This window comes from Zootoca vivipara, chromosome 2 (genome assembly GCF_963506605.1).
Source record: "Zootoca vivipara chromosome 2, rZooViv1.1, whole genome shotgun sequence".
Taxonomy (NCBI): Eukaryota; Metazoa; Chordata; class Lepidosauria; order Squamata; family Lacertidae; genus Zootoca; species Zootoca vivipara.
Window position 1 is genome coordinate 19,953,604 of NC_083277.1, and position 27,437 is coordinate 19,981,040.

Sequence of the window (27,437 nt, forward strand, 5' to 3'; positions counted from 1 at the left end):
ACTGCAAGAAGATCAAACCTATCCATTCTGAAGGAAATCAGCCCTGAGTGCTCACTGGAAGGACAGATCCTGAAGCTGAGGCTCCAATACTTTGGCCACCTCATGAGAAAAGACCTTGGAAAAGACCCTGATGTTGGGAAAGATTGAGGGCACTAGGAGAAGGGGACGGCAGAGGATAAGATGGTTGGACAGTGTTCTCGAAGCTACCAAGATGAGTTTGACCAAACTGCGGGAGGCAGTGGAAGACAGGAGTGTCTGGCGTGCTCTGGTCCATGGGGTCACAAAGAGTCGGACACGAGTAAACAACAACAACACATTTCTGCAACCAATTTCCCCGAACAGAAATCATTGCTGTATATTTTTTCCCACGTATATTATTTTTCATGCACACTTTTACCCAATATGTGCATTTTTGGGAAAACTGGCTTTCAAACTGCATTGCAAAACTGGGGTATGTGAGAATTTTGAAGGATGGTTGTTTTTCAGTCCTCACATTGTTTCAACAAGTGAGGATTTGAAGGGTTTATTTTTAAAAACAAACTTAATCAAATCCCTCCCCATCTCTACCCACAAACTACCACAAGGAGAAGCGTGCTATTGCAGCCTGCTTTCTGCTGTGCTCATTTTCTACCTGGGTTGCTCTCTTCCCAGGGGATAATTTATGAATATCTCTCCACCTGCTCTCTGAAGTGGTACAGTCCATTTCACCGCCTCAGCAAGGCTCTACCACCTCATTTCCACACTTCGCTGCATGTCTAAACTCATGGTTTCATACTCCTGATTAGAGTGTTACTACTAATGCACTCCTAGCACAAGCAGTCTGTCCTCTCTTCCTACTTTCCCGAACTCCTCCTAGTTTTAAGGGCTGGTTTGGCTGATATCATCAGTAAATGAGCCCTTAAAATGGTAAGAGGCCTTGGGAAGGCATATGAAGAGTTCTGCATGCCGCACTGCCAGTCTTCCAGGGACCAGAAGACAAAAACCTGAAATATGCTTTGAATACTAGACAGCCTTCCTAACCCTCCTCCCCCAATCCCATGAATAAATACAAATGGTTAAATAAATAAAAAATGGGCACAGAAAGGTACTGACACACTCTGTCTTCCATTACTTACTTCCTCTTAACAAATATTAATTAATAAATAAAAACTAAGCTGCTACAACTGGCAACCAAACCATTCTCCTGGAAAACTCCAAATCATGTGTTTTGAGGTGTGGCTTTAAGGGAACAGTTCTGAGCATGCTCAGACTGCCCTTCAAGCAGCCCTACTAGGCCTCATAGCAGGAGGGAGGTGGGACTATCACAAAGGGGCTGAAAAACAGGCAGCCCTAGTATTCAATTTTCACATACCGTATATTCCGGCGTTAAGACAACCCCCAACTTTTCCAGTTAAAATATAGAGTTTGGGATATACTCACCGTATAAGAAATACAACCCGGCGTATAAGAGGGCCCACGACTTTTGAGAAGATTTTCCTGGGTTAAAAAGTAGTCTTATACGCAGGAATATACAGTATTTTTTTTTCTGCCCAGAGACACACCAGAGGGATTCCTTTGCCTTAGCTATACTTTTGGGATTAGGATTGGCTGAGTACTACAGAGACCTGGTTGGCCAGAGAACAGTAGACTGGCAGAAATGTCTGCAGAGCTTCTCAGAGTTCAAATAGAAGTATAAAATGTGTGAGAGGCAAGAAAATACAGTCATACCTTGGGTTGCGTTCGCTGTGGGTTGCGTATTTTTGGGTTAAGTACTCGGCGGACCCGTGCGTGCATGTGCAGAAGTGTTCTGCGCACTTCGTACGTGGCAGAAGCGCTCTATCGACGCTTCGCACATGCGCTAAAGCGCCGCTCGGGTTAAGTACTTTTCAGGGTGCAAAAAGCACCCCGGAATGGACTGTGTACTCAACCCGAGGTACCACTGTATGCAGCTTTGAGATTTCTTGGGAATTTTGCTTTCAATAGCTTGACATTCTCTTTGGGAGGGCTGTGTCCCAGTAGTGCTAGTAGACCAGCCTCCACTGCATTTCATTACGCTTCCCTTGCTTTTGAGCAGTCACAATTGCCTCTCTACAGGCGGTACTATCTAGGGCTAACCTTTTGTGATGAAAAGGGCATTCCTGGATATAATTTTGATATGCTGGATATCTGAAAATCCCAATCTGATCCCCAGGCTGCCTTCATCGCAAGCTGAAGCATCACATAAAATGGGACTCTCATACCCTTGAAAATACAGATTTCAATTCATTACCAACATTCCTTTTTGTCTGAGATATCTATACCGCTGTTTGGGGGACTTTGAGAGCTGCTTGGCAAGTGTAAAATTAACTAAACAATTAAACTCAGCTTACCTTGATGGTTTGCCTGTTTCTTTGAAGTATTTATTCTTGTATAGATTAATTGGGGGGGGGTGTCTGTTTCTTCACTATCTGCATATTAATTGATTTTAGCTTCAAAGGAAATTACTTCTGCACAGCTGGCGGAGGGGGGCGTCGTTAGCATTGGCTGATCCTAAATTAGCATACAACTCCGAGCCCAAATCAAGCCAGTGCTTCAAGCCCAAACTTCTCTTCTAGCATCTGCTTTGAAAAAAAAAGGCTTTTGCCCCTGTGGAGAGAGAGGGCAACCACGAAATGTTTTTACATTTGATCTAAGTAAAATTTTCTGTGCAGGATTGGCTTGCAACTAGCAACCCTGCAAAGTAAGGCGAATGTTTTGAGGAACCTTTTTTTTTAAAAAAAAAAAAAAAACATGGTATAGTATTTCCCTTTTTGAAACTACCTGCTTGTTCGGTCTTTCCTCCTTTTGGGTTCCATCAAGAAAGACGTCTTTCCCCACTGAAGAGCGCTAGACTGGTGTAATACCCAAGTTCAAAACGTGCCTCAATTTGCAGGGAGCGAGAAGCTGCTGGAATCATACCAGGTGGGGGGAAAGCAACATGGAAAAGAAAGTGTTCTCCATCTCAACACACTCATGCTTGCTTTCTCCAGCAAATGCCACTCCACAAAGGACTCTTTATCACACATACACCAACAAGCCACATGGTGTTGCTTTCCCACACGTCTGTGGGTTGTGTGTTACGGCCGCAGGGCCAATTACAAGAATGTTTCCAACTTTATTGGTACCGCACTGATAACGATCTATTGGACTTTTATTATGCACACTTAACACCTTTAAAACATCAGAAATAAAAACAAATTACATCTTTTACTCTGTTCCCCTGCCCAAACCCACTGTACCAGCACTGCCCAAAGTAAACAATAACTGCTTTATTGGACACAACACACATAACAGGGTTTTTTTCTGTTTTTAGATGACACACCTTTGGGGGAGAAGAAGGATATCAAAGGGCCTGTTGAGATGTCTCAACCCTTTAAGTGTCTCTGGCACATGTACAATCTTCTCCCATCTCCATGACATGGGAAGAAAATTAAGGCTGATTTATGCTATATTTTGTTTGAACTTAGTATATCTCCCAAATGCCACTGCAGAGATCAGTTATTCTTTCTGGGGATGGATTCTGCGGGGGGAGGCAGGTTCAAAGGAGTTCCTGCTTTTATTAGACTATGGTACAGCCTAAGATCATATTGTGAAGGGATGAGGAAGACTGAGACTTACCCCCCAGGTTTTCTATCTCGTTAAGGAATATCTTAATAGGCCAATACATTTTTTTTAAAGGAAGCCAGGTATAGATAATTTTGCTCAAGGTTATAGTGATGCATTTTGGGAGTTTTGCAGAAAGGAGCATATTACTGCTTGTGATGCACAAAAGGTTTTCATAACAACATATTACTAAGATGATTACATACAAGAAGCATCTTTTAGAGAACACTCTTAATCAGAAAAATCACTGTCAAAAAATAATGGACAATATGTTGTAGTCTTCTGCTGGGCTGGTTTACTACAAGGAGATGAGTAATCATCAGAGAGATTGAGCCATCTCACTTGGTTTTCGGAAAAAGAGCTTTCCGGAGAGGAGCCTGCCCAGAAACTATTGTTTTTTGAACAAGAAAGATCCACTTTCTTTTTAACTCCAGGCGTTACTTGCATATTTGGTATAGTCTGTGAATTTTCATGGAACTGGAGTGCAAGGTATGGAGACTTGATGGACTTAGAACACCCTCGTCTGGCATTAGTAGTAACCTTTGAACAATTTCCTCCTTTCCTGGAGGAATAAAGTATTTTCCTCTCACTATATTTTTGGGGTTCTCTTTTCATCCTTCGCCCTCCACCTTTACTTTGTACCATGCTCTCTTTGGCCAGCTTCTCATTTTTGTGGCTGTCTGCACTGTCGATGTGAGTCCAGCTCAGCTGTGGGTCCTTTGGAGTGTTAAGTCCCTTTGCCCGACTGCCTTTCTTGATCACTTTCCTCAGTGGTGTGGATAGACTTGGTCCTTGAGTATATAACAAGCATTCCTCGTGGCTGCCTGCAGCGGTGGCTGCACTGAAGCAGCAGGTGCAATGAGGATGGTCGGCATCATGGCCCCCGGCCCGAAAACGGCCACTCTGCTGAATGTCAGCATTTTCTTTGCCCTGTGAGGCTGTGACAGTAGAAATGACCTGGCTGCCTGGAGGAGCATCACGTGAGTGGGAATTGTCAGGTACCTGTCTGGACATCATGTCTGGGGAAGTCTGGGAAACACTGTCCTTTATATGAATTGGTACTCTGGGTGCAGAAATGAATGTTTGCAAATCAGCCAGAAGACTAGGGAGCTGCAGGTGTTCTAACCGCTCACAGAGCTTCAAGTGCTGCTCTTTCTGCTGAGCTGTAAGCTGCTCCAAACTCTCCGTCAGTGATTGCAGGCTGGATTTCAGATCTGAGATCTCTGTATCTTTCTGTGGAAAGTGACGAGGAGAGTAGAATCATTAGATGGTATGAATTCACAATCTAGAACAGAAATGCTTTCAATTCTAAACAAACCAAACCAAACAAACAAAAAAACAGTGAAGGGAGCATGGATCAACCAATGTTCTAATTAGTCCAGCATCCTGTTCTCACAGTGGCCAACCAGATCTCTGTGGAAAGCCCACAAGCAGGACCCAGAAACAAGAAAACCTTCCTCTCCTGTGGTTTCCAGCAACTGCTTTTCAGAAGCATTATTACTTCCAAGTATGGAGGCAGAACATAGCCACCACGATACCTCTCACTTTCATGAATGTGGACTAGTGCTGATAATTTACTGAGCTGAATAATTTACTGAATTGATAATTTATTGACCTGAATGACATTTCACATGCATATTTTACCTATTGGAGTAGAAACTGGGGTAGAAATTTCAATTATTAGAAGGAGGTGGATATTAGTCAAAATCATTCTGTTCCTTTTTTTTTTTGAAGCATCCCTATTCTTCATTGGTTTGTTTTAGATTCATTCTATTCCTGTCATTGTTTTTTCTCTGATCATTCGTGAAACAGTGTTCCAAAATTACTCACCTAATTTCATTAATTTTACGACATTCCTAACTTCTCTTTTTTGACTGAAGAAGTTTCCTTATTTTCAAAGGCGTTCCAGGTTCTTAAAGCTACATTTTAAATATATATTTGATTCCTGCATAGTATAGTTTTGAAAGCTGACATCTTAAAGAGAGACAGCTCTTTGTGACCCTGGTTGATTAATTCCATCCTTGAGACCCTTATTAACCCACATCCCTTGTTAGGCTGACTTCAGAGGTGTTGCATTGGCATTCCAGGGCAAAATAATTTATTCTGCAAATCAAAGGCAAGAGGGTGATCGCAAGGATATAGCAGCACTGTTCTGAATGTGCCTGATGCCTCTTTTTCATACGGAGCAATTCTCCTCATAGGCTTGAAAGCACCCACTCACCTGCAACAGTTAAGAATTACATGGGGGCAATCTTACCAAAGGCAACTAATTCTTTTTGGCCACGAGTACACTACAGACAACTAAAGGTACCTCCAGGGTTTCAGTATTTGCACAAGTAAAGTAGATTAAAGCACCCTGTCACACTAGTGCAACAAACCCACCTTTTAGAAGACTTTCAGTATTTGGGAAAGTGACAGGGAAAAGCATTGTAAAGTATGGGAAAACACATGATTAATAGAAGGATGTTCCACTCCACAAGCAAATCAGGACACACGCCTATTGTCATATAGCCTCCTCGCAAACAAATCAGAACAAATGTGCCGTAAAGACCCAATTTAACCTAACTTCCATGTAAGTTTTGTGCAAGCAAATAAATAGGTCATATTGAGGAGCCCTAACATACATGTGAGTGGACTGCTCTGGTAGCTTATGTTTGCTCAGCAAATGTGTGCTTAGAAGGGAACTTGCATCTTTATTATTAAGGGGGAAATGATAATGAAGGTGACGAGTTTTTAGTTTCTTAATAAAACTGAATATCATTGTTTTTGTTAAATCCACTCAATCCCAAGAAAAACATGTCAATTCCAGACCCTCCCTATTTTCCAGGGACAGTCCCAGATTTACAGAATCTGTCCCGGTTTCTGATTTGATCCCAGAATGTCCCGCTTTCCCCTATTTTCATAGGATAAATGTTGGAGGGTACAAAACAGGACATCCCTATTTTCACCAGAAAAATGTTGCAAGGATATGCAGTTCCCCTGTGAAAAGTCCCCACTGCCTGAAAGAGGAGTCTATACATAAATGATACTTTGAAAAAAATAATAATGGTGGAGGGACCAATTTATTTTGCCAGTTGTGAACCTGAGTGTTGGGTGGTTTTTTTTTTGGCATTTTGGAGTCTTGTTTGTAGCAAACTACTGTCCCTGACAACAATCCGCTACAGCTCAAAAGCTAGTTATTATTTCGTTACAGGAAATGTACAGATGTGTCTCTGAAGGCACCATCCGATAATTAGTCTGCATTTTCTGAAGAGAGAAAAGGAGAAGTGGTGGCAGAGTTCAGCTAAATAAAGTAGAACAATCTCCACACTTACGTTTTCCAGCCTTTTCTTCTCCATTCCCAGTAATGCTTGTTCCATTTCATTTTTGTCTCTCAGAGCACTCAGTACCAATTCATAATGGGATTGAGACGTTTCTTGCACTAGACACAGAAATCAATACAAACCACATTTATCCTGTCACATTTAGTCTGCCAAAGATAAAATGCCATTCAGTGTTTCTGTGAGGTTGGAATGAAATTGTATACTGTGGGTTATGAAGTGGGCGCAACATTTCACAAAGAGAAGTAGAAAACGCCCCGCCCACCACCACAGTGTTATTTAAAATTGACACAATGGTGCTTCCAAGTGGGCATGTGCAACGAAGGAGGACTCATTTTAGCCCTCTGTTATAAAGCCCACTTACTTCTTCTTTATGCCTGTTTTCCAAGTAATCCAAGGTATTTTCACGGCACATCCCAACCCAATACACGTCACCATGCCACAGTTCTACCAATGACTAAGGTGAGACATGTGTGGAAGGTTCTTGGAAATGCCACTTACTTTTTCCTTTTCTTTTTTAAAGTGGCACTCAAAAAGCAAAACTTTTGTACAGTTTGTATAGCACATGCTTGTTAATCAAAACAACAACCCCACACCATGAATAACAGAGCTGGAAAGAACTTTTGAGGCCCATCTGGTCCACCACATTCCACCCCTCCCACAAAATCCAGAGCCCCATTTGCTGCAAGCAGAAACTAAGTATACAGTGCAAATGATATATCCACAAAGGAATTAGCTACAAGTCAAAGAAGGGTGAGGGGGGTTATGGGTTTGTTTTTATTATGTTATTTTGTGTTTTTATCTTGTATTTTTATACTGCAAACTGCCCTGGGATCTACAGATGAAGGATGGTGTACAAATTTTAATAATAATAATATCAAGGTTATGATTTGCTTGGTTTTTGGTACATAACACATAGAGCATGCATCAGCAGATGCAAGCTCTAGCTATAACTGAAAGCCCATGAAACGCCTCTGCCAAGAACTTCAAATCAGCTACTGCTATCTGCAATAATTTCAATCGTAGCTAACAGGCCTCAGTATAGATATTTTGGGTTATGTGTATTCTGTGTTTTTATTCAAGCATGGAAAAAGTGCAAAAAAGTGCAAAACTTTGTACAGTAGTTAATTTCCTGAGAATTTTTAGTATTGACTAATTATATAGTGCTATGTACTCTACGTATAGCAAGAAGAAGAAGTGCTTGGATCTGATATCCCGCTTTATAACTACCCTGAGTCTCAAGCGACTAACAATCTCCTTTCCCTTCCTCCCCCACAACAAACACTCTGTGAGGTGGGTGGGGCTGAGAGACTTCAGAGAAGTGTGACTAGCCCAAGGTCACCCAGCAGCTGCAATGTGGAGGAGCAGCGAAGCGAACCCGGTTCACCAGATTACGAGTCTACCGCTCTTAACCACTACACCACACTGTCTCTCTGCAAGAGCATAGCTCCGTGCCAGAGAAGCCTACAATCTAAAAGGCTACACAGGATAGTCAACACAGGACAGACAACAGAGGAAGAGGTGATGGAGCAGTAAATGGGGAAATCAGTTTATCAATTTATTTCAGACACAGACACAGACACAGACACAGACACAGACACAGACACACACACACACACACACACACACACACACACACACAGCTCAGTACAACATTTGAACTAAAAGATTGTGCCAATTATTGGAATTTTGTGTTACTGTGCTTGTTTTTGTTCTATGATGAAACATTATCTAGACCACTTGTGGTTGCAGGCCTAATTTGGGGATATGGGCAGTTTTGGCCACCCTGGTTAACATTGGAGAGGGGGACTCATCAAAATGGGCTTCAGAAGGAGAGAAGGGATTCTAACGGAACGATTGCCTTAGTAGAACGTTGAATTCCTCCTGATGTCTATAGCTAATAACCAATGCCAATGAGACAGGAAGTGGTACATCCATTCTGACCTTTGTTTTCATTTATGATACCCATTTTACATTTTTAATATATTCCACACTTTTCCTAACCATTCACATTTTGTCAGGAAAGTTGATGCTTTTCAATATTTCACTGAAGTCAGTAAAGTCAATCTTGCAGTTTATCAAATTCAAGATTATCTCCTGTTTACACACTGCTTCTTTCATATAATTCATCTGGCAAACTAGTGGATCCTGGGGTATTTTACAATTCATCATTTCCTCAACTGAATTGAATTTACCACCGTTTTCTAAAAGGTCATCACTCTTGTACAGTATCAACACATATGATTAAATAAGAAACTCCTTTTGTGTTATTACAGTACCATCATTTCTCATTATTATTATTATTAATAGCTGTTTTCATGGCAGAAGCACATTTAGATCCATCACTGATGTCACAGTCGCAGCCAAGCATATTACTTGACCCCAGTCAACCTTGCTCAAAAACTAGACATAAAGCAAAAGCCTCATTAAAAGTCTGACTCCTACATCTAAGGCAAGTTTCCTGAAATGAAAAAGGCTCTTTCCCTCTATGGCAGTTATCCTTATTAATGGCTAATACATTACCGCACAAGGCTATAGACTGAAAGCAGAATGCAGATGATGGGTTATCTTTCTTTTCCTTAAAAAAAAAAACTGTTGAATGACAGTTTCTCCACTAATAGCCAACACAATTGCTTTTGGGCTTATTAGTTTTAAGCAGCCTGTGAAGTCTTGGTGCCCTTGGCATGGCTTCTAAATTTATTTGCTCAAAACCTCATCCATTTCCGTAAATTACTGGATTTGAATACCGAGCCTCATGTATTATTTGGGTTAGAGTCCTAATGGGAATCTTGAACTTTTACAGTAATTCTCAGCAATTCTCCTGGCAACACCATCCAGTGGAGATGGTGTCAGTTTCTCAAAGGGTGCTTTCAGATGACTGGAGAAAAGGCACAGCAGTCTGGAAGTCATCTTTAGAACTGTATAGTTCGGGAGAGCTGTTTAATCAAATCTACACACAGGTGTTTCACTGATAGACAGCAACCCATCCAGCCACCTGCTGCTTGTTCTTTATGAAGTTAGCCACCAGCAGTACAGGAGTTCCCTTTTTAAAATCTGTGAACACAGTGCAGCACCTAAGAAATTACAATCCTGTTTGACTTAGCAAGGATGTTCATCCAGTTTAGGATCAACAGGTGCCTATATTCAGAAATACGGTTCTTTGGCACCATGACACCAGTATAGAGATATCAAAGCTGGTGTTTCTCTTTAATGAAATGACTACAGCTCAGTTGCGGAGCTCATGTTTTGCATGTGGAAGGTCCCAGGTTCAATCTCTGGCATCTGCATGTAGGACTAAGAAAGGAACTCTTGTCTGAAAGCCTGGAGAACTACTGCCAGTCACTGTAGCCCAGCAGCAGGCAACATTCAGGCTTGTTGAATCTACCTTTGCTACTTATTAGAAAGGTTCCCTATGTTTATGAATTACACCAAGGAATAACCTCCATGTGCTCCTGTCTGCAGACCTGTTGCCCACTGCAATTATGTAGATGTTGCATTAGTTAAATCTAAATATTTTTATGGGTTACTCCGAGTCCTCACATCAGCTGTGGTAGTCACAATCAAGGGGGAAGCATTTCTTGCTAATGTAGCTTGTACATACAACAATTTCCCAGGCATGCTACATTAGCAGGGATAATGATACCTTCGATCGCATCGTTGTTGTTTGCCACAGCACCCCATTACTATGATGGGTAGATAATCAAGAAAGAAATAATGTCCATGCTCTGACTCCATTCACACACTATAATTTCAGTGACAATTATTTTGCTTTGTGCTCATTCAGATACTACATTATTCAGATATGTTGCTAAAGTCTGTAATTTCAGGCATGGATTTGAATTTGTCTAGTTTGTAATGTTCAGGTGTGCTATGTTTAGAGTGCCATTTACCCCCAAAATAATTTATTTTGCTTGGAATGCAAATATGAGAAATGTAGAATTAGCAGTCAGGCTGACCTGGCTGCTTTGTACATACTGTATTATATGCGAAAGAATATTGAAGAAAGCCCTTTACTCTCAATGAAGCTCTCATTGATTGCTGTTACGCTGTAACAGCAAAGCTGACTACTTTGTAAGTGCATGCACAGATGTTCTTAACTGTTGGCCTCTTACTTTCAATCAGACTCTCAAAGATCGCCGCACAACCATACTACTTTTTGTTTAGTAAATATATGCTATAGATTTGGTTTAATTCTCTTGATTCTTTCTTGAAAGCATGTTGTAGGTTAGCCATTCCCCCATCCCCTCAGGTGTAATTGTCTTCACAGAAGGGAGGAAGCATGGTTGGGGCACAATTCTCTAGGGTGCATGTACACTTTGGCACTATCCATGCACACATGCCAGTGTTATAAGCTGGGAGAAAACAATTGGGGGAATATGCAAGTTTCTTTCTAATTGCTCGCTAAGCTAGCAAATAACAAGTCGATTCTAAATTGCACACCAGAAGTTCTCCACATTGTGTTAGCTTTTACCATATATTTAGAAACTGCACACTCAAACAAATCTGTATAACTCAAAATCTTCAGAGAATAAATTATTTAGTGGTAAACTCAGTGATCTGATGTTAAAGATGATACCAATGCAGAGCCCATTCAGAAATAGTGAGTGGGAATTCCAACAATCAGAAATATGGTCCTTCAGCACCATGACACCAGTTTAGCTATCCTAGAGGCAGCATTCTGTTCTCACAGCAGCCAAACAGATGCCTATGAGAAGCCTGCAAGCGCAACCTGAAGGCAACAACCCCCTCCCCACTTTTGAGTCCCAGCAACTGGCATTCAGACGCATACTGCCTCCAAACAGTGGAGCTTTTGCATTTTATGTTATATAAAATTAAAGGGGAAGGCAGACTCTGTTATGCAAAACAAATGTTTAGAATGTTTTAATGTTTTGTTTGTTTTACTAGTTAGAATAATTTGCACAATTTGTTCATAATACAAATTCTAAAAGCTGCCTTGAGTTTGGAAAGATGAGATATAGATGTTTTAACTGTGCTCACTTGCCTAGGGGCTTCGGACAGCCACTCCCCCCTACTCTTCATGGGAGCAATTTTTCCAACTCTTTTGAAACTGAGTGGGCAAGGGGTTTAAGGAAAAACAGGGTGCACCAAACAAACATTAGATCAATAAAATTAATTTGCTAGTAGTCTGTTTTAAGTGGACAGCTGACCTGAAGCATGCAAGGAAATGTAAAACAGACAGCCTGGTCAGTGCTTGATTTGCTGTTATGTATGTCAAATCAAAGGCATCGCACAAAGCACCTGGACTTGCTCTGATGAGTCCTTTTTAAAAGGTACACCTGACACTTAGGTCAGCACTTCTGTGAAGCAGCAGATGGGAGATGGTTTCCTTTCATAGCAGAATTTCAGCATATATGCTTAAATTGCTCACTACTAGGGGAAATTTGGAAGAGAGAGAGAGAGAGTGTGTGTGTGTGTGTGTGTGTGTACATAATTCTTAGGCCTTTTAATCTTAATTTTATCTCTGGTACATTAAACTACTTTTATCTGCTGTTTGAAAACATAATATTGTTGTTACACAATGTATTTTATTTAGCAGCTCACTGTTTTATTTGTAAGTTGCCCTGAAAATACGTGAGTTTTTTTTCTGCTGAAGGGCAGCACATGAATTCTTAAATAAAGATGCAATGGTGGGGAGGGTGAGTATGGAGGCACCAATGAGATATGGAAATAGAAGGTGATATTAAGTCTGCTCCCCTTCCCCAGGGGGCGGTATTGCGGGGGGGCATCTGGGACCTCCCAGTGACCTGGCTGTGGGCGGAGGGATGCCGCCCATGTCATAGGGACTCCAGGCCACATCACGCCCCCCCAGCTGAGCAATCAGGATAGCCGGGGGGGGGGGCATGGCCGCTAGCAGTTTAAACAGCAGCACGGCCAGCGGGTGACCTCCTTTTGCCTCCTTGTATTCATGTGTTGCTTGACAGCGGCCTTGATATGGACTAAGGTTGGCTGCCACATTGTTGGGGCCAGGTAGGAATTTTTCCACTTGGCAAATTGCCACTAGCCATTTGGTTTTCGCCTACCTTGTAGCAACTGTCACAACTTTGGTATCTGAAGAAGTGTGCATGCACATGAAAGCTCATACCTATGACAAACTTAGTTGGTCTCTAAGGTGCTACTGGAAGCAGGGCCGTCTTAAGCCCATCCAGCGCCCTGGCGCTAGGTCCCTCCAACGCCCCCCTTCAGAGCCTCTCCAAGGGCCCGGGAGTGCCAAGCGGACCGCGGCAGCAAGGGGAGGCCACCTCCGATGACTCCGCGCTGTGCCTCCTTCTCATTTCCCCAGCGCTGGGTTCCGCTCAGTCAAGCTTCGCCACCAGCGCGCGCACCGCGGGACCAGCAAGAGCTGCTTGGGCGCTGTGCGCGCGCTGGTGGCAAAGCTCGACTGAGCGGAACGCAGCGCTGGGGAAATGAGAAGGAGGCGCAGCGCGGAGTCCTCGGAGAAGGAGCGCAGTCCTGGCCAGATCGCCGGAACCCTGCACTCATTTGGCGCCCTTCCAGCGCCCTCCAGCGCCGTGGTTCTCCGCGCCACTAGCCTTTATGGCTAGGACGGGCCTGACTGGAAGGATTTTTAAAATTTTGTTTTGACTGCGTCAGACCAACACGGCTGCCTACCTGTAACTTTGTAAGGTTAGGCATTGGGTAAGCCTTGTTTATGGGAGGGGAGGTGGTGGCCTCCACCTGCCCCTCCACATTAAGGGTACCCCATTAAAGGGATCTGGGGAGTGTGGTTCCTGTCCAAAGCCTGGCTGTTGGCTAGGGCCATTGCACAACCCCATTGGGACCCTGGGGGTGCCCTGATTTGATGTATATCATAGGGCTCCCCCTACTAGTGCTTTACCCTTATGAGACTCCCTGCAGATGTGCAGGAGTCAGGATGCAGCAGCTAAAAAAGCCAATGCAATTCTGGGCTGCATCAATAGGAGTATAGCATCTAGATCTAGGGAAGTAATAGTACCACTGTATTCTGCTCTGGTCAGACCTCACCTGGAGTACTGTGTCCAGTTCTGGGCACCACAGTTCAAGAAGGATACTGACAAGCTGGAACGTGTCCAGAAGAGGGCAACCAAAATGGTCAAAGGCTTGGAAACGATGCCTTATGAGGAACGGCTTAGGGAGCTGGGTATGTTTAGCCTGGAGAAGAGAAGGTTAAGGGGTGATATGATAGCCATGTTCAAATATATGAAAGGATGTCATATGGAGGAAGGAGAAGGATTGTTTTCTGTTGCTCCAGAGAAGCGGACATGGAGCAATGGATTAAAACTTCAAGAAAGAAGATTCCACCTAAACATTAGGAAGAACTTCCTGACAGTAAGAGCTGTTCGGCAGTGGAATTTGCTACCAAGGAGTGTGGTGGAGTCTCCTTCTTTGGAGGTCTTTAAGCAGAGGCTTGACAGCCATATGTCAAGAATGCTTTGATGGTGTTTCCTGCTTGGCAGGGGGTTGGACTGGATGGCCCTCGTGGTCTCTTCCAACTCTATGATTCTATGATTCCATATAGTCCAGTTTCACCCAATGCCTAAGCCAAACTACTAACATCTGTAACCAATAAAGCTGTGGCCTATTTTATCCCATTAACCTAAATATTTGTGGATGTGTTTTTATTACCTAAGGGGACTGCGGGGCCCGGGGCCTCACCATGCAAGTTCCCATTGAGATGAGCCACTCAGCTGTGAAGTTCCCAAAGATGAGTTTGGGTGACGTTCCCTTAGCTGAGTTTGTGTGCAGTTTTAGTGCCTCATCTAGAACACCTAAATCTGTCCTCGGCTATGGCCAGGAGGAACCACAAGGCAGGACAATGGATGTGATGGAATAAAATGCCCATGTGGAATGTTTTGTTCTAACATCTGCCAGTGAAAAAACTGCCCAGCAGCAGGAAAGCTGACATTAAACGTTTTTGGATCCCACTGTGCTAAATCAATGGCATACATGTCTGTGAAAATCCCCCCCCCAGCTGACAAACTGCACAGCCAGGCACAGAGGCAAAAAAGGAAAAGGAGTAACAGCTTAGTTATGAGCAGCACAACTCTAAGTAATGAGCTTAAAATGAGCTAAGCCATTGCCTTCTTCACATGAGGCCACATTCCCAAAACAAATGCTCTATATTCACAGCAGTTAGAGACTAGGGCATTGCCCATTTGATACACTGGGAAGTCTAATACATCGACCCAATTCCTGCTGCTTTTCCTATCTACCAATAACATATAATATATACAATATTCTCCCAGAGGCATACACTGACAGCTGCAGTCTGCAAAATGCCTGTCAGTTGGAGGGAAACTTTTTCATCTTTTTGCACCAGATGCAGGAGGTGAGATACTTGGATTTCAAAGGGAACACATTTAACTGATATCTTTCCAAGACTCCACTGCAGTTACTTAATGGTAGGAAGATAATTAACCATCACTGTGATCCCAATCGAACAGCAGTGTTTATTGGCAACCAAATATATACAGATGAACCGGTGTAGATGGAAGAAGCAATATGTTGAACATGGCTGATGCAACATTCTGCTGAAATGTGGCTTGTTAATATGGCAGATGCCAAGTGTTCTGCTATATGAAAACCTATATTTCACAATGCCTTATAGGAACATAGCTAAGTTTTCAAGCAATACTAACATATTTTAATGTTTTTAAATGATTGGCAGGTAGTTTCTCTCTCTCTCTCTCTCTCTCACACACACACACACACGTGTACACCTGTCCAAAGCAATTTTTCCAATATAGTAGCCAGTGTTTAAATTATACTTCAATATGAGTTTAATATTTAAATCCCAGCCTGCCGATAGACTTCCTGGACTACCTTATGTAAATCCTTAGCTCATGGCTGCCCTTTCTCCTTCAGTAAAAAAGGAAATTAGTTCCATGTTATGCAAACCAAATTTTCTAGTCATGCCATACTAGAATTCATACTCCTAGTCCGTGTCTGAATTGGCCACTGTTGGTGCATCTAAAGTGCCTCTAGGCTGTCACTATTTTGTGGGAGGGATTCAAGAGCCTACCATATATTTAGGTTTGGGCAATTAAAGTGGACTAATAATAGTATTAGCCACCTCAGGTGCCACTCCCATATTCACCTAAGTGAAAAGGGATTTGGGGTAGCATTAGTGTGGGAAAATGAGCTGGCTCCATAGGGGAAGAGCCTTCATTTTCAGAAGTGAGTGCTCTAACCATGGAAAGGACAGATGCACAATTTCTGGGGTTCACAGGGGAGACAGATGGGGGCATGGGCGTAGGCAGGGGGGCAGGAGGGGGCAATTGCCCCCCCTAGAAGCAGGGCCACTGGCCAGCCTGCCCCACTGCCCGCCCGGTGCCGTCTCCCTTCTCCCTGGCTGGCTGTGGGGCGGGCGGCGGGAAAGCACCAGAGCCGCGCAAAGCGTTTGGCTGGCTTTCCCTCCCTCCGCCCCACAGCCAGCAAGGGAGAAGGGAGACGTCCCTTCTAGCCGGCTGGCTGTGGGGCGGGTGGAGGGAAAGCCAGGCAACCGCTTTGCGCGGCTCTGGGGCTTTCCCTCCACCTGCCCCAGCGATTGCAGAGGGGGAGGAGGGGATCGGAGCAGCCCGATTTCGGGCTGATCCTGGCTCCCCCTCGTCCCTTCCGATCGTGAAGGGGGAGGAGGGAGTCGGAGCAGCCCGATTTCGGGCTGATCCTGGCTCCCCCTCGTCCCTTCCTATCGCGGAGGGGGAGGAGGGAGTCGGAGCAGCCCGATTTCGGGCTGATCCTGGCTCCCCCTCGTCCGTTCCTATCGCGGAGGGGGAAGAGGGAGTCGGAGCAGCCTGATTTCGGGCTGATCCTGGCTCCCCCTCGTCCCTTCCTATCGCGGAGGGGGAGGAGGGAGTCGGAGCAGCCCGATTTCGGGCTGCTCCGATGTGGCCCCGCCCCCGCCCCTTGGCCCCCCTGATTTTCATCCTGGCTACGCCCCTGGATGGGGGAAAGTAATCTGACTGAAAATTACACAGCTAAGCAGAGGGGTAGATTTGGCAACATGCCTGAAGTGCACCAAACAATGCCCCACCCCCCTTCCAAGACACTAATAAAACTATCCCCACAATAAGTGACCTCCAGTCACACTTTTATGGGGCAAAAGTCATTTACTAGAGATGTGGATAACTAGTGTGTCATTCACAACAAGTGGAGAGCCAGGATCACACAGTCGTTAGAGCGGCACAGGAGAACCTGGGTTCAAATTCCTGCTCAGCCTTGAGGCTTACTGGGTGACCTTTTGCCAAGTCCCTATCTGATACGGTTCTTTTGAGGATAAAAGTGTGTTCCTTGGAGGAAGGATGGGATAAAGATGAAATTAATACAATAAATCACTGCATTTCCTATGGTGATAGTGACTGGTTCATGATCACCCAGGTAAAGCCATAGCATCTGGAAAGGTCCCCCGTAGCTGTGAACAGATGCAGATGCAATTATCAGTCTGACCCCACACTCTGGTGGGAATAGAAATATCCTGAGGACTTACTTGACTTAGAAAAGCTTCCGAAGCCATCCAAAATAGATTTCAGAGTTTCTTCAAACTTATCTAAGGAAAAGTGCAGCTGCAAAACAAATAGTTTTGTGAAAGACTTAATATTTATTCATTTCCCTTATGGTGTTTTCAATATAGTCAGTGTTTCCAGCTGAATCAAAAAGCATTCAAACCGAAGGTTCAATTATATTTTATCATAGTGCATGACAAAAGGCAAATGCTCTATTAATTAGAAAATAGGAGAAATGCACTGAAACATTTCCCACCCCTGCTTCCAGCTTATAATTTGGATTCACTTACCCTTTGAAGACTCTCTTTAGTGTTCAAAATAAAGGTGTTTAAAAGCTCGCTGAATGGGAGAAACAAAACAAAAAACCACAAAATTTGTATGCAAATTAGTCAAATGCAAATACAGGAAAAAGCCAAGATAATCTCATGAGACAGCATGCACCACATAGCAAAATGTAGATTTAACACATTTTAATTCCTCATTTGGGAAATTGGGAAATTGGGAAAGGAGTACGACAAGGTTGTATATTGTCTCCCTGCTTATTTAACTTATATGCAGAATTCATCATGCGAAAGGCTGGACTAGATGAATCCCAAGCAGGAATTAAGATTGCCGGAAGAAATATCAACAACCTCAGATATGCAGATGACACAACCTTGATGGCAGAAAGTGAGGAGGAATTAAAGAACCTTTTAATGAGGGTGAAAGAGGAGAGCGCAAAATATGGTCTGAAGCTCAACATCAAAAAAACCAAGATCATGGCCACTGGTCCCATCACCTCCTGGCAAATAGAAGGGGAAGAAATGGAGGCAGTGAGAGATTTTACTTTCTTGGGCTCCTTGATCACTGCAGATGGTGACAGCAGTCACGAAATTAAAAGACGCCTGCTTCTTGGGAGAAAAGCAATGACAAACCTAGACAGCATCTTAAAAAGCAGAGACATCACCTTGCCGACAAAGGTCCGTATAGTTAAAGCTATGGTTTTCCCAGTAGTGATGTATGGAAGTGAGAGCTGGACCATAAAGAAGGCTGATCGCCGAAGAATTGATGCTTTTGAATTATGGTGCTGGAGGAGACTCTTGAGAGTCCCATGGACTGCTAGAAGATCAAACCTATCCATTCTTAAGGAAATCAGCCCTGAGTGCTCCCTGGAAGGACAGATCGTGAAGCTGAGGCTCCAATACTTTGGCCACCTCATGAGAAGAGAAGAATCCTTGGAAAAGACCCTGATGTTGGGAAAGATTGAGGGCACTAGGAGAAGGGGACGACAGAGGACAAGATGGTTGGACAGTGTTCTCGAAGCTACGAACATGAGTTTGACCAAACTACGGGAGGCAGTGGAAGACAGGAGTGCCTGGCGTGCTCTGGTCCATGGGGTCACGAAGAGTCGGACACGACTAAACGACTAAACAACAACAACAATTCCTCATTTAAGTATTTATCTCCATGGAACTTTCACCTCTATAGTCAAGTAAATTCCATTAGCAAGAATCCCCAGTGAACTTGTTTTTCTGAAATGCTGACAGATGGCAAGTGCTAAATCAGGGGTTCTAGTACTTGTAGGCGAGCTTGTTTCAACAACTCAGTTTTACCTGCTAAGATCTGGTGATGGGGGGGAAAGGAAATTGGGGGGGGGAGGACATAGTAGGTTTGTGGAAGAGGAAACATTTGAAAATGGTGCCAGTAACCCGAGGAAGTGAAGGAATAACAAATGAAAAATGAACTGGAGAATGTGTCTGGGAGGTATTCCTTCTAGGTAGGTGAAAAATGCAGAGGAAAAGATTGAGATTGTGGCTTAGGAGCCCTTACCTGGATGAATGAAGGACACTCATATTTCGTGAAACTGTGGCAGATACAGTTACAAATGAAAAACCTGGGGGAGAAAGTTTCTAAGAAAGGTTGTACCATCCTGACAGTGTAAAGTATGAGAAAGTTGGGCACTGATTTATGCATTGTTGTACGTACCATTTTACATCTGGGTGCACTGGCTAATAAGAAGCCAAAAAGTACCAGTTGCAGTTCCTGTAGCACAGGTCACACACGTTCAGAATTTGTGGAGACTCAGAGCCATCTAGATCAGGACCAGTGGTCAGGGATGATGGGAGTTGTAGTCCCAAAACAGCTGGAGGGCCAAGTTTGCCTATGCCTGATCTAGATCATTTTGCTGCAAGAGCCAAAGAACAAGGTGTTGCCCCTAAACCTTCCACATACAGAATCTGACCATCTGGCAGCTGCCCTTACTTCAGCATTGGCAATAAGGCAACATCCTCAACCTCAGGGCAGCAGGCTTATAGGAGGAACAAAGCAGGCTATGGTAGGAGGGCTGAGGGAGAAGCGTAGGGAGCTGCTACATTCACTAAACATGTGAGAAATCAGGAACACTCCACAGAGAATCCAGTGAGGAAGCAAGATTCCTGCACAGCTCAACAAAGGAACAAAGCTACCGGTAAAATCTTTCCACCAAAAGATTTTTTTATTGTAGAAGGCCTGCAGGATGGCCAGATGAGAAACCACTGCTCTCTCATTATTGGTATTGCCACAAAACTTATTACAGAAGTAGAAGAAATCCAGGTATGCTCCTTATTTAAAATAATGATAATAATTTTTGTTCCTCAAGCTGTTTTTAAAAATGATTTATCATCATCACCATCATTATTAGTTTTTGAGTGATTATGGAACCACAGAGACAAGCAAATAATAACAAACAAACAAAAAAAATCAGTATTATAGCCAATTGATTGATTGATTTATTACCGTTCTTGACCAGCACACATAAATATGCAATACATAAAACAATAAAAGAAAAACAGTAATAATCTAACAATAGGCAATAAATATAGGTTTTAACAATTGTTTAAAAGAAAACTGATTAAAAGGAGTGTTACTACTTAGGGAGGTAGACTACAGCAATTAATAACACTGGGTCCTCTTTAGCTAGTCCTGAAGATGTTCTGAAGATATTTGGACACTGCTAATTAGATTAGACCAAATTTTTATGACTCTAGCACAGAATTATAGCCAATATGCCCTAATTTGTGCCCACAGGCACAACAGTTATTGAAATATTTTTCATTTGCTCCTTGTCTTGGGGAAAATTGATGTGTGGCAAAGATGAACCATATTCACGAAAGGGCCTGCTTTCAACAAAGAGAACCAAAACGAAGGAAATCTACTGAGGCCATGGGAGGTGTCACTGCAAATTAATGCCATCGTGCTTACATGCTGGAGCTGATGCAAGTGTGATTCCAGGGTCTGTCTACAGATGTTTTTACCATCCACCCTGTCTCCAGTATGCTTTCACATTGCTCGCTAGGTCTGGAAGACAGAATCTAAATTGTGCAGAATATTTCATGGCTAGAAACTCAATACAGAGGTAGAGATTGTGCCTTTAAAATATATTTGCTCCAAGCTGAGACCAATAATCTTTTGAGACATGTCACAGCTACAACAATGGGCCAGACGTGTGGCTTAGAATAACTCTTTGCAGAGCCTCACAATGGGATAGGAATTTTGAAGACTATATCAATAAAGGTAAGACGTGAGGAAGGAACTGTACCCTATGCAGCCCACATAGAATATCAGCCCTGTTACTTCCCAAGGTACCAGCCAAACTAGAGAAGATGGTTCGATGTGGGGTTATAGAACCAATCATGGAACTCACTGACTGGTGCTCACCAGTTGTACCAGTTCTGAAAAAGAATAGTACCTACATGTGTGTGGACTTGAAACAGCTGGATAAAACTGTAATAAAGAGAAAACTACATTCTTCCCACCACGGATGACATCATTCCTCAGCTAGCAGGTGTTAGAAGTGACGGATAGTCTACTCATGACCCCAGGGTAAAATATCAAAAAAACAGACTGTTAACAGGTGTTCATATGATTTGTTCTTTAGCTCACTCCTTTGCTTCAGGATAGTTTATAACTCAAAGGAGGGGAACTGTGATACTGAACAGACAGGCAATGCCTTATTGGTATGGCATGAAAAGTGAAACTAGAGCCAAGACTAAAGGACTTGCAAGGTACACGAAAGGTCTGTATTCATGAGTTTGTTAGGTCTGCTGTACAGTCACTTGTAGACAATTAAAGAGTTAGTGTTAATCCACTGCAGTCTCCAGCATTCATTAAACAAGGATAGGGAGATCTTGCTAGTGGCAGCAATACTGTCATGCTTTTCATTGTCCTTTTTAAAATAAAGCTTAAAGGTATGTTCTCTTTCAAGAATTGTACAGGAGAAGAGGCAGAAGCATAGACAAGAATTAAAACATTTACAACACTTAGAATACGCATGAAATGGCATGACCACTAGAATACAGGAAATGAAGCTATGTTTGTCACAAAGAAAACATCACAAAGGAAAAACACTAGCCTGTTTAGCATTGTGGTGAACCCAGTCTTAGAATGTCTCAAAACAAAGGAAATGTCTGATCACCTATGACTGCGTGGGCACACAGAAATTACAGAGGATAAAGTCTTGCTTAGTATTTCAACTGACAGGAATACAATGCAAACAAAATTACTACTATATATTGACCTGGAGGCAGTGAGAGATTTTACTTTCTTGGGCTCCTTGATCACTGCAGATGGTGACAGCAGTCACGAAATTAAAAGACGCCTGCTTCTTGGGAGAAAAGCAATGACAATCCTAGACAACATCTTAAAAAGCAGAGACATCACCTTGCCTACAAAGGTCCGTATAGTTAAAGCTATGGTTTTCCCAGTAGTGATGTATGGAAGTGAGAGCTGGACCATAAAGAAGGCTGATCGCAAGAAGATCAAACCTATCCATTCTGAAGGAAATCAGCCCTGAGTACTCACTGGAAGGACAGATCGTGAAGCTGAGGCTCCAATACTTTGGCCACCGCATAAGAAGAGAAGACTCCCTGGAAAAGACCCTGATGTTGGGAAAGATTGAGGGCACTAGGAGAAGGAGACGACAGAGGACGAGATGGTTGGACAGTGTTCTCGAAGCTACAAACATGAGTTTGACCAAACTGCGGGAGGCAGTGCAAGACAGGAGTGCCTGGCGTGCTATGGTCCATGGGGTCACGAAGAGTCGGACACGACTAAACAACTAAACAAAAAAATTGACCTTTTACAAGAAGGGTGCAATTATTACTATGGTCTGTTTGGGGAAATGAGCTTTCTCAATGCATTATATCCAACTCCTCTACACCTGTGGAAGTCTTCCACATGGGGTTGGGTGGGGTGAGAGGCATCATGTCATCAAGAGGTTCAACAAGAAGTCACAATACTGACACCATGGATAGGTGTAATAAATAATAATAATAATAATAATTTATTGTTTATTATTTATACCCCACCCATCTGGCTGGCTTTCCCCAGTCACTCTGGGCGGCTTCCAACCAAATATTAAAAACAATACAGCATCAAACATTAAAAACTTCCCTAAACAGGGCCACCTTCAGTTGTCTTTTAAAAGTAAAATAGTTGCTTATTGCCTTGACATCTGCTGGGAGGGTGTTCCACAGGGCGGGTGCCACTACCAAGAAGGCCCTCTGTCTGGTTCCCTGTAACCTTACTTCTCGCAATGAGGGAACCACCAGAAGGCCCTCGGCGCTGGATCTCAGTGGGGGTGGAGATGCTCCTTCAGGTATACAGGACTGAGGCAGTTTAGGGCTTTAAAGGTCAGTACCAACACTTGTAAAGGTATCAAATTAGATTAGAGCTAACTTGGCAGGCTCTGCATTGTTTTGCCTTGTCTCTCCCTCTAGCAGAAACCTACAAAACAAGGGCAAATCTTTATTATTATTATTATTATTATTATTATTATTATTATTATTATTATTATTATTATTTTACTAAGGTCTCAGGGCAGGTTACAGTATTAAACCAACTTATAACAAAAAAATAAGGCCGATCGAAAGTGCAAGTAGATAAATAGGTACCGCTCCAGCGGGAAGGTAAATGGTGTTTCTGTGTGTGCTCTGCTCTGGTTCACCAGAAGCGGCTTAGTCGGGCTTAAATCTTTATTATTATTATTATTATTATTATTATTATTATTATTATTATTATTAATAATAATACACTAAGGTCTCAGGGCAGGTTACAGTATTAAAGCAACGTCTAACCATAAAAATAAGGGGGCCTAGGACTTGCCGATCAGAAGGTTGGCGGTTTGAATCCCTGCAACAGGGTGAGCTCCCATTGCTCAGTGCCAGCTCCTGCCCACCTAGCAGTTCGAAAGCACGTCAAGTGCAAGTAGATAAATAGGTACCACTCCAACAGTAAGGTAAATGGTGTTTCCGTGCACTGCTCTGGTTCGCCAGAAGCAGCTTAGTTATGCTGGCCACATGACCTGGAAGCTGTCTGCGGACAAACGCCAGCTCCCTCAGCCTATAGAGCGAGATGAGCGCCGCAACCCCAGAGTTGTCCGCGACTGGACCTAATGGTCAGGGGTACCTTTACCTTTAATAACATACACCTCAAATGTCAAAAGCCAGGGTAGAAGTGTGTCCTCAGCATCACCTGAAAGCTGTATAATGAAGGTGCCCAGAGTATAGGAGCCAACTCCTAGGGGCCAAGAGGGGGCTTTGGCTCCCCCAATAAAATGTTTGAGGGAGTGCCCCCCCAATGTTTATGGGCATTGCCATTCAAATGGTGTGCGTGCACCACATCATGTGGTTGCTTATGTGGGACAGGGCTTACCTGCCTGCCTGCCCCCCCCCCAATATTTTATTCAAGAATATAGTTCTTAACCTGTGGTCTGAGGACCAGCAATGGTCCTTTGATGCAGTTTCATACAGTCCTCAAGAACTTCAGTGAAAATAACAGAAGAAAAAGTTGGAGGTTTCTTTGATGTTTCCAGATGCAGGAACTTACTTTGTAAACTATACAGTAAACTGAAAAGCTGCTTGCCTTTTCAGTACCTCAGACTGCTGCAATGGAAAATTTCTCCTCCAAGCCCACAGAAAGCTTTTTTGGACTGTGTTCCTAGAGGACAAGCACTCCAATTAATTTTAATTTAGAAGCATTTTTTTGGCAACTTCCCAATAGCAGCTGTAAGGAACAAAGTTGTGGTGATTTGTGAACAGCAAGCAAAACAGAACCGTGATACTCAACACAACCAAGTTTCTTCTATTTTAACTGAACTCTAGGTAAACCCATACCACATAATGAACTCGTCAATAAACTAGGATGAAAATTAAATTTGGAAATTAGTAGGTAAAAGGTTTGAAAACCCAAGATAAAAACAATGTTGTAAAAAACAACAACCACCACATTCGATTTTACACAAAACCATCAAAACAAAGTTGCAGATCTATAATAATTTTACGGCGGATATTATTTTTGTGTAGGGGCTGTATCCATTTGAAAACAGAATTCTTGTAGAGGAGAGGGGTGTGTTATTCTTAGATTAATAACTTGCAGAATACAGGATGTCCATAAACATAAGATAAACTTTATTAACTATTTACAAGATGAGGAGCCTCTGTTATGGAAAGCCATAGCTTATATGTTGCTTAATCATTCTGCTACTCAGAGGGGCCTTCCAGTCTCACGTGATGCACTTAGGCACAACCCAGTTAAAGGGACAGTGTCCCCACAAGGGGAGTCACTGGCTTTCAACTGGGGTGCTGGGTCCCACTACTTACAGGGTGTGGGTCACAACAGTAGCACTGCCACCACACAAATATATTATTTAAAAGAAAGGCCTGGGTTCCCAAATCCATGTTTGGGTTAAAAGAGGGTCTTGGGTCAGGAAAGGTTGAAGACTACTGACTTAAATTAAATGTCCTCCTTTGTGTTGCTCAATGCCAGGTTGTCAGTCAGATCAGCTTCTATCTATCTATCTATCTAATCTATCATCTATCTACCGTATCTACCGTATCTACCTATCTATCTATCTACCTACCGTATCTATCTATCCAACCAACCAACCAACCTACATCCAAAGAGCTCAGGCTGGTTCACAGCATAAAAACACAAAATAAACACAAAATACATAATTCAAACAAGAACCAAAGGGGGGGCCACCTCCATCACCCCCTCTCCTACAAACACATTTAAAATGACATATAATCTTAACCAGCTTCTTCCTTTTGCAGGGGCAGGAAGGGGAGCATTTTGAGGGTAAGGCTGCAGTGTGCATTACGATGGTTAAGCTTTTCCTCCCCAGCTGCAATCCCCCCTCTACAAAATTCACCCCCCATCCACACAGTTGTTAGGCTTGGGGGAGGAGGGAAGCTTCAATCAGCACAAGTGACATTGAGCCTGTGAGTAGGATCCAAAGATGCCACAGGCCACGTCTGGTCCATGGGCTGCCAGTTCCCTGTCCCTGATTAAGAAAGAACAACATCTTCAACAGGAGCAATTGAGAGATGCCAAATACAGTTCCAGACTTGTATTTGTTACACCATGACAAAGGGCCAGTACTCAAGTTATCCTTTGCAATGCTGTTCTGTGTGGCATGTGCCATAAAAGAGGCATGGCTTCACAGAGACTTCTTTCTGCCCTGGTTGTTGACAACGCAACAGAGAGGTATATACCGGTAGGAACAAGCTCTGCAAGCAGCAACAAGATCAGTAGCTGAAGGGGGGGGGGGAACGTGGAAGGTGGGAAGTGGGGTGATAATGAACAAGACACATAACTTCAGATAGCAGGAATGGTGGATGAGAATTGCCCATGTGAAATCCAATCAAAAGTGGTCAGGCATATCTTAGAACTTGCCATATGTAGGAAAAAAATAATGGCTCTTGCATTATATATGGGCTCAGAAAAACAAAAAAGGGAACCCTACATTGAGAGGACAAAGCTCAAAGGCAACAATTCTCTGCAGATGTAGATGATAATGATAAGGGATGATGCTTTGGGTAAGGGGATTATGACAGAACGAGAAGAAATTGCGTAAGATTTTTTTTAAAAAAAACAATAAATCTGCATTTAGAATTTTCTCTAAATGTTTATAAAATCAGATGGTTCTCAATCTTGCTTTTAATTTGCTTGTGGATAATGTTTCTTAATAGATTTTCAATGGTTGTCTTATCAGATGTTTTTCAATGTATTTTGTCAGAGGAGAAATAATCTTTTGAGCAACTACAATTGCCTGAAGTCTTTCCATCAAAATATAGCTTTTCTACAAGAACACACAAACACATTTTTTCCCATATTTTTATCACATCTTTTTTTTCTGAACATAATATGTACCTGACTGGAATTATTCATCACTCCACCGGGGGGGGGGGTGTCATTAAAATCCCTCACACTTGAAGTTATTGCATAGCTTGCTGAGGGCGGGGGGGGGACTTCTGTGGTTTTTCTTAGGGTCCATCCTAATCCTCTCTTACTAACAAAGTGTGTATTAAAGAATGTCATAGGGAGGCTGTAATATCACTAGAACACACAGCATTAAAATGCTTGTTTATATGATAAAGGTATACATTTTAAAAACACATAAATTCCCTCAAAACATACCAATCATTCTAATGATGTCCTACTTTTGATCAAAATGTAAAGACTGGCATAGCAGTGCTTTTGTTCAGCCATAAGGCATTTCTCTGCATTTTTTGTTAGACAATTCCTTCCTGCCCCCGAAATTCACTCAAATGGAACTTGACAAGACAGACTCCTCTCCTCCTGACAAAGAGCAGATGGAAAGTTAATGCCTATTAGGCTAAGGCAAACATTGTACACTCTCATTTCTCCCTTGAGAGGATCTGCTATATAGCCAGTTCCCTGTTCAGACTAATATACATTTGTGTTTGGATGGTGCTGTGCAGGACATATTATCATAGAACTGTAGAGTTGAAAGGGACCGCAAGGGTCATCTAGTCCAACTCCTTGCAATGCAGGAATCTTTTGCCTAACGTGGAGCTCAAACCCATGACCCTGAGATTAAGATCACTATACAGTTGTACCTTGGAAGTCGAATTGAATCCGTTCCGGAAGTCTGTTCGACTTCCAAAACGTTCGAAAACCAAACTGATGCTTCTGATTGGCTGCAGGTTTGCAAACTGGAACTATCACTTGCGGGTTTGCAACGTTCGGGAGCCAAAAT

General features: G+C 42.9%; 1 protein-coding gene across 1 annotated transcript in view; it reads right to left on the bottom strand.

Moving 5' to 3' along the window:
* Positions 1 to 3,829: 3,829 nt before the first annotated feature.
* IHO1 (interactor of HORMAD1 1) overlaps positions 3,830 to 27,437 on the bottom strand; it is a 34,229-nt gene continuing 10,621 nt past the window's right edge. The window contains exons 4-7 of the mRNA XM_035105000.2: positions 17,710 to 17,758; positions 17,404 to 17,479; positions 6,915 to 7,021; positions 3,830 to 4,833 (exon numbers count right to left, since the gene is read on the bottom strand). Of these exons, the coding sequence (XP_034960891.1) occupies positions 3,832 to 4,833; positions 6,915 to 7,021; positions 17,404 to 17,479; positions 17,710 to 17,758 (1,234 nt within the window). The 3' untranslated portion in view covers positions 3,830 to 3,831. The remainder of the gene's footprint in view (positions 4,834 to 6,914; positions 7,022 to 17,403; positions 17,480 to 17,709; positions 17,759 to 27,437) is intronic.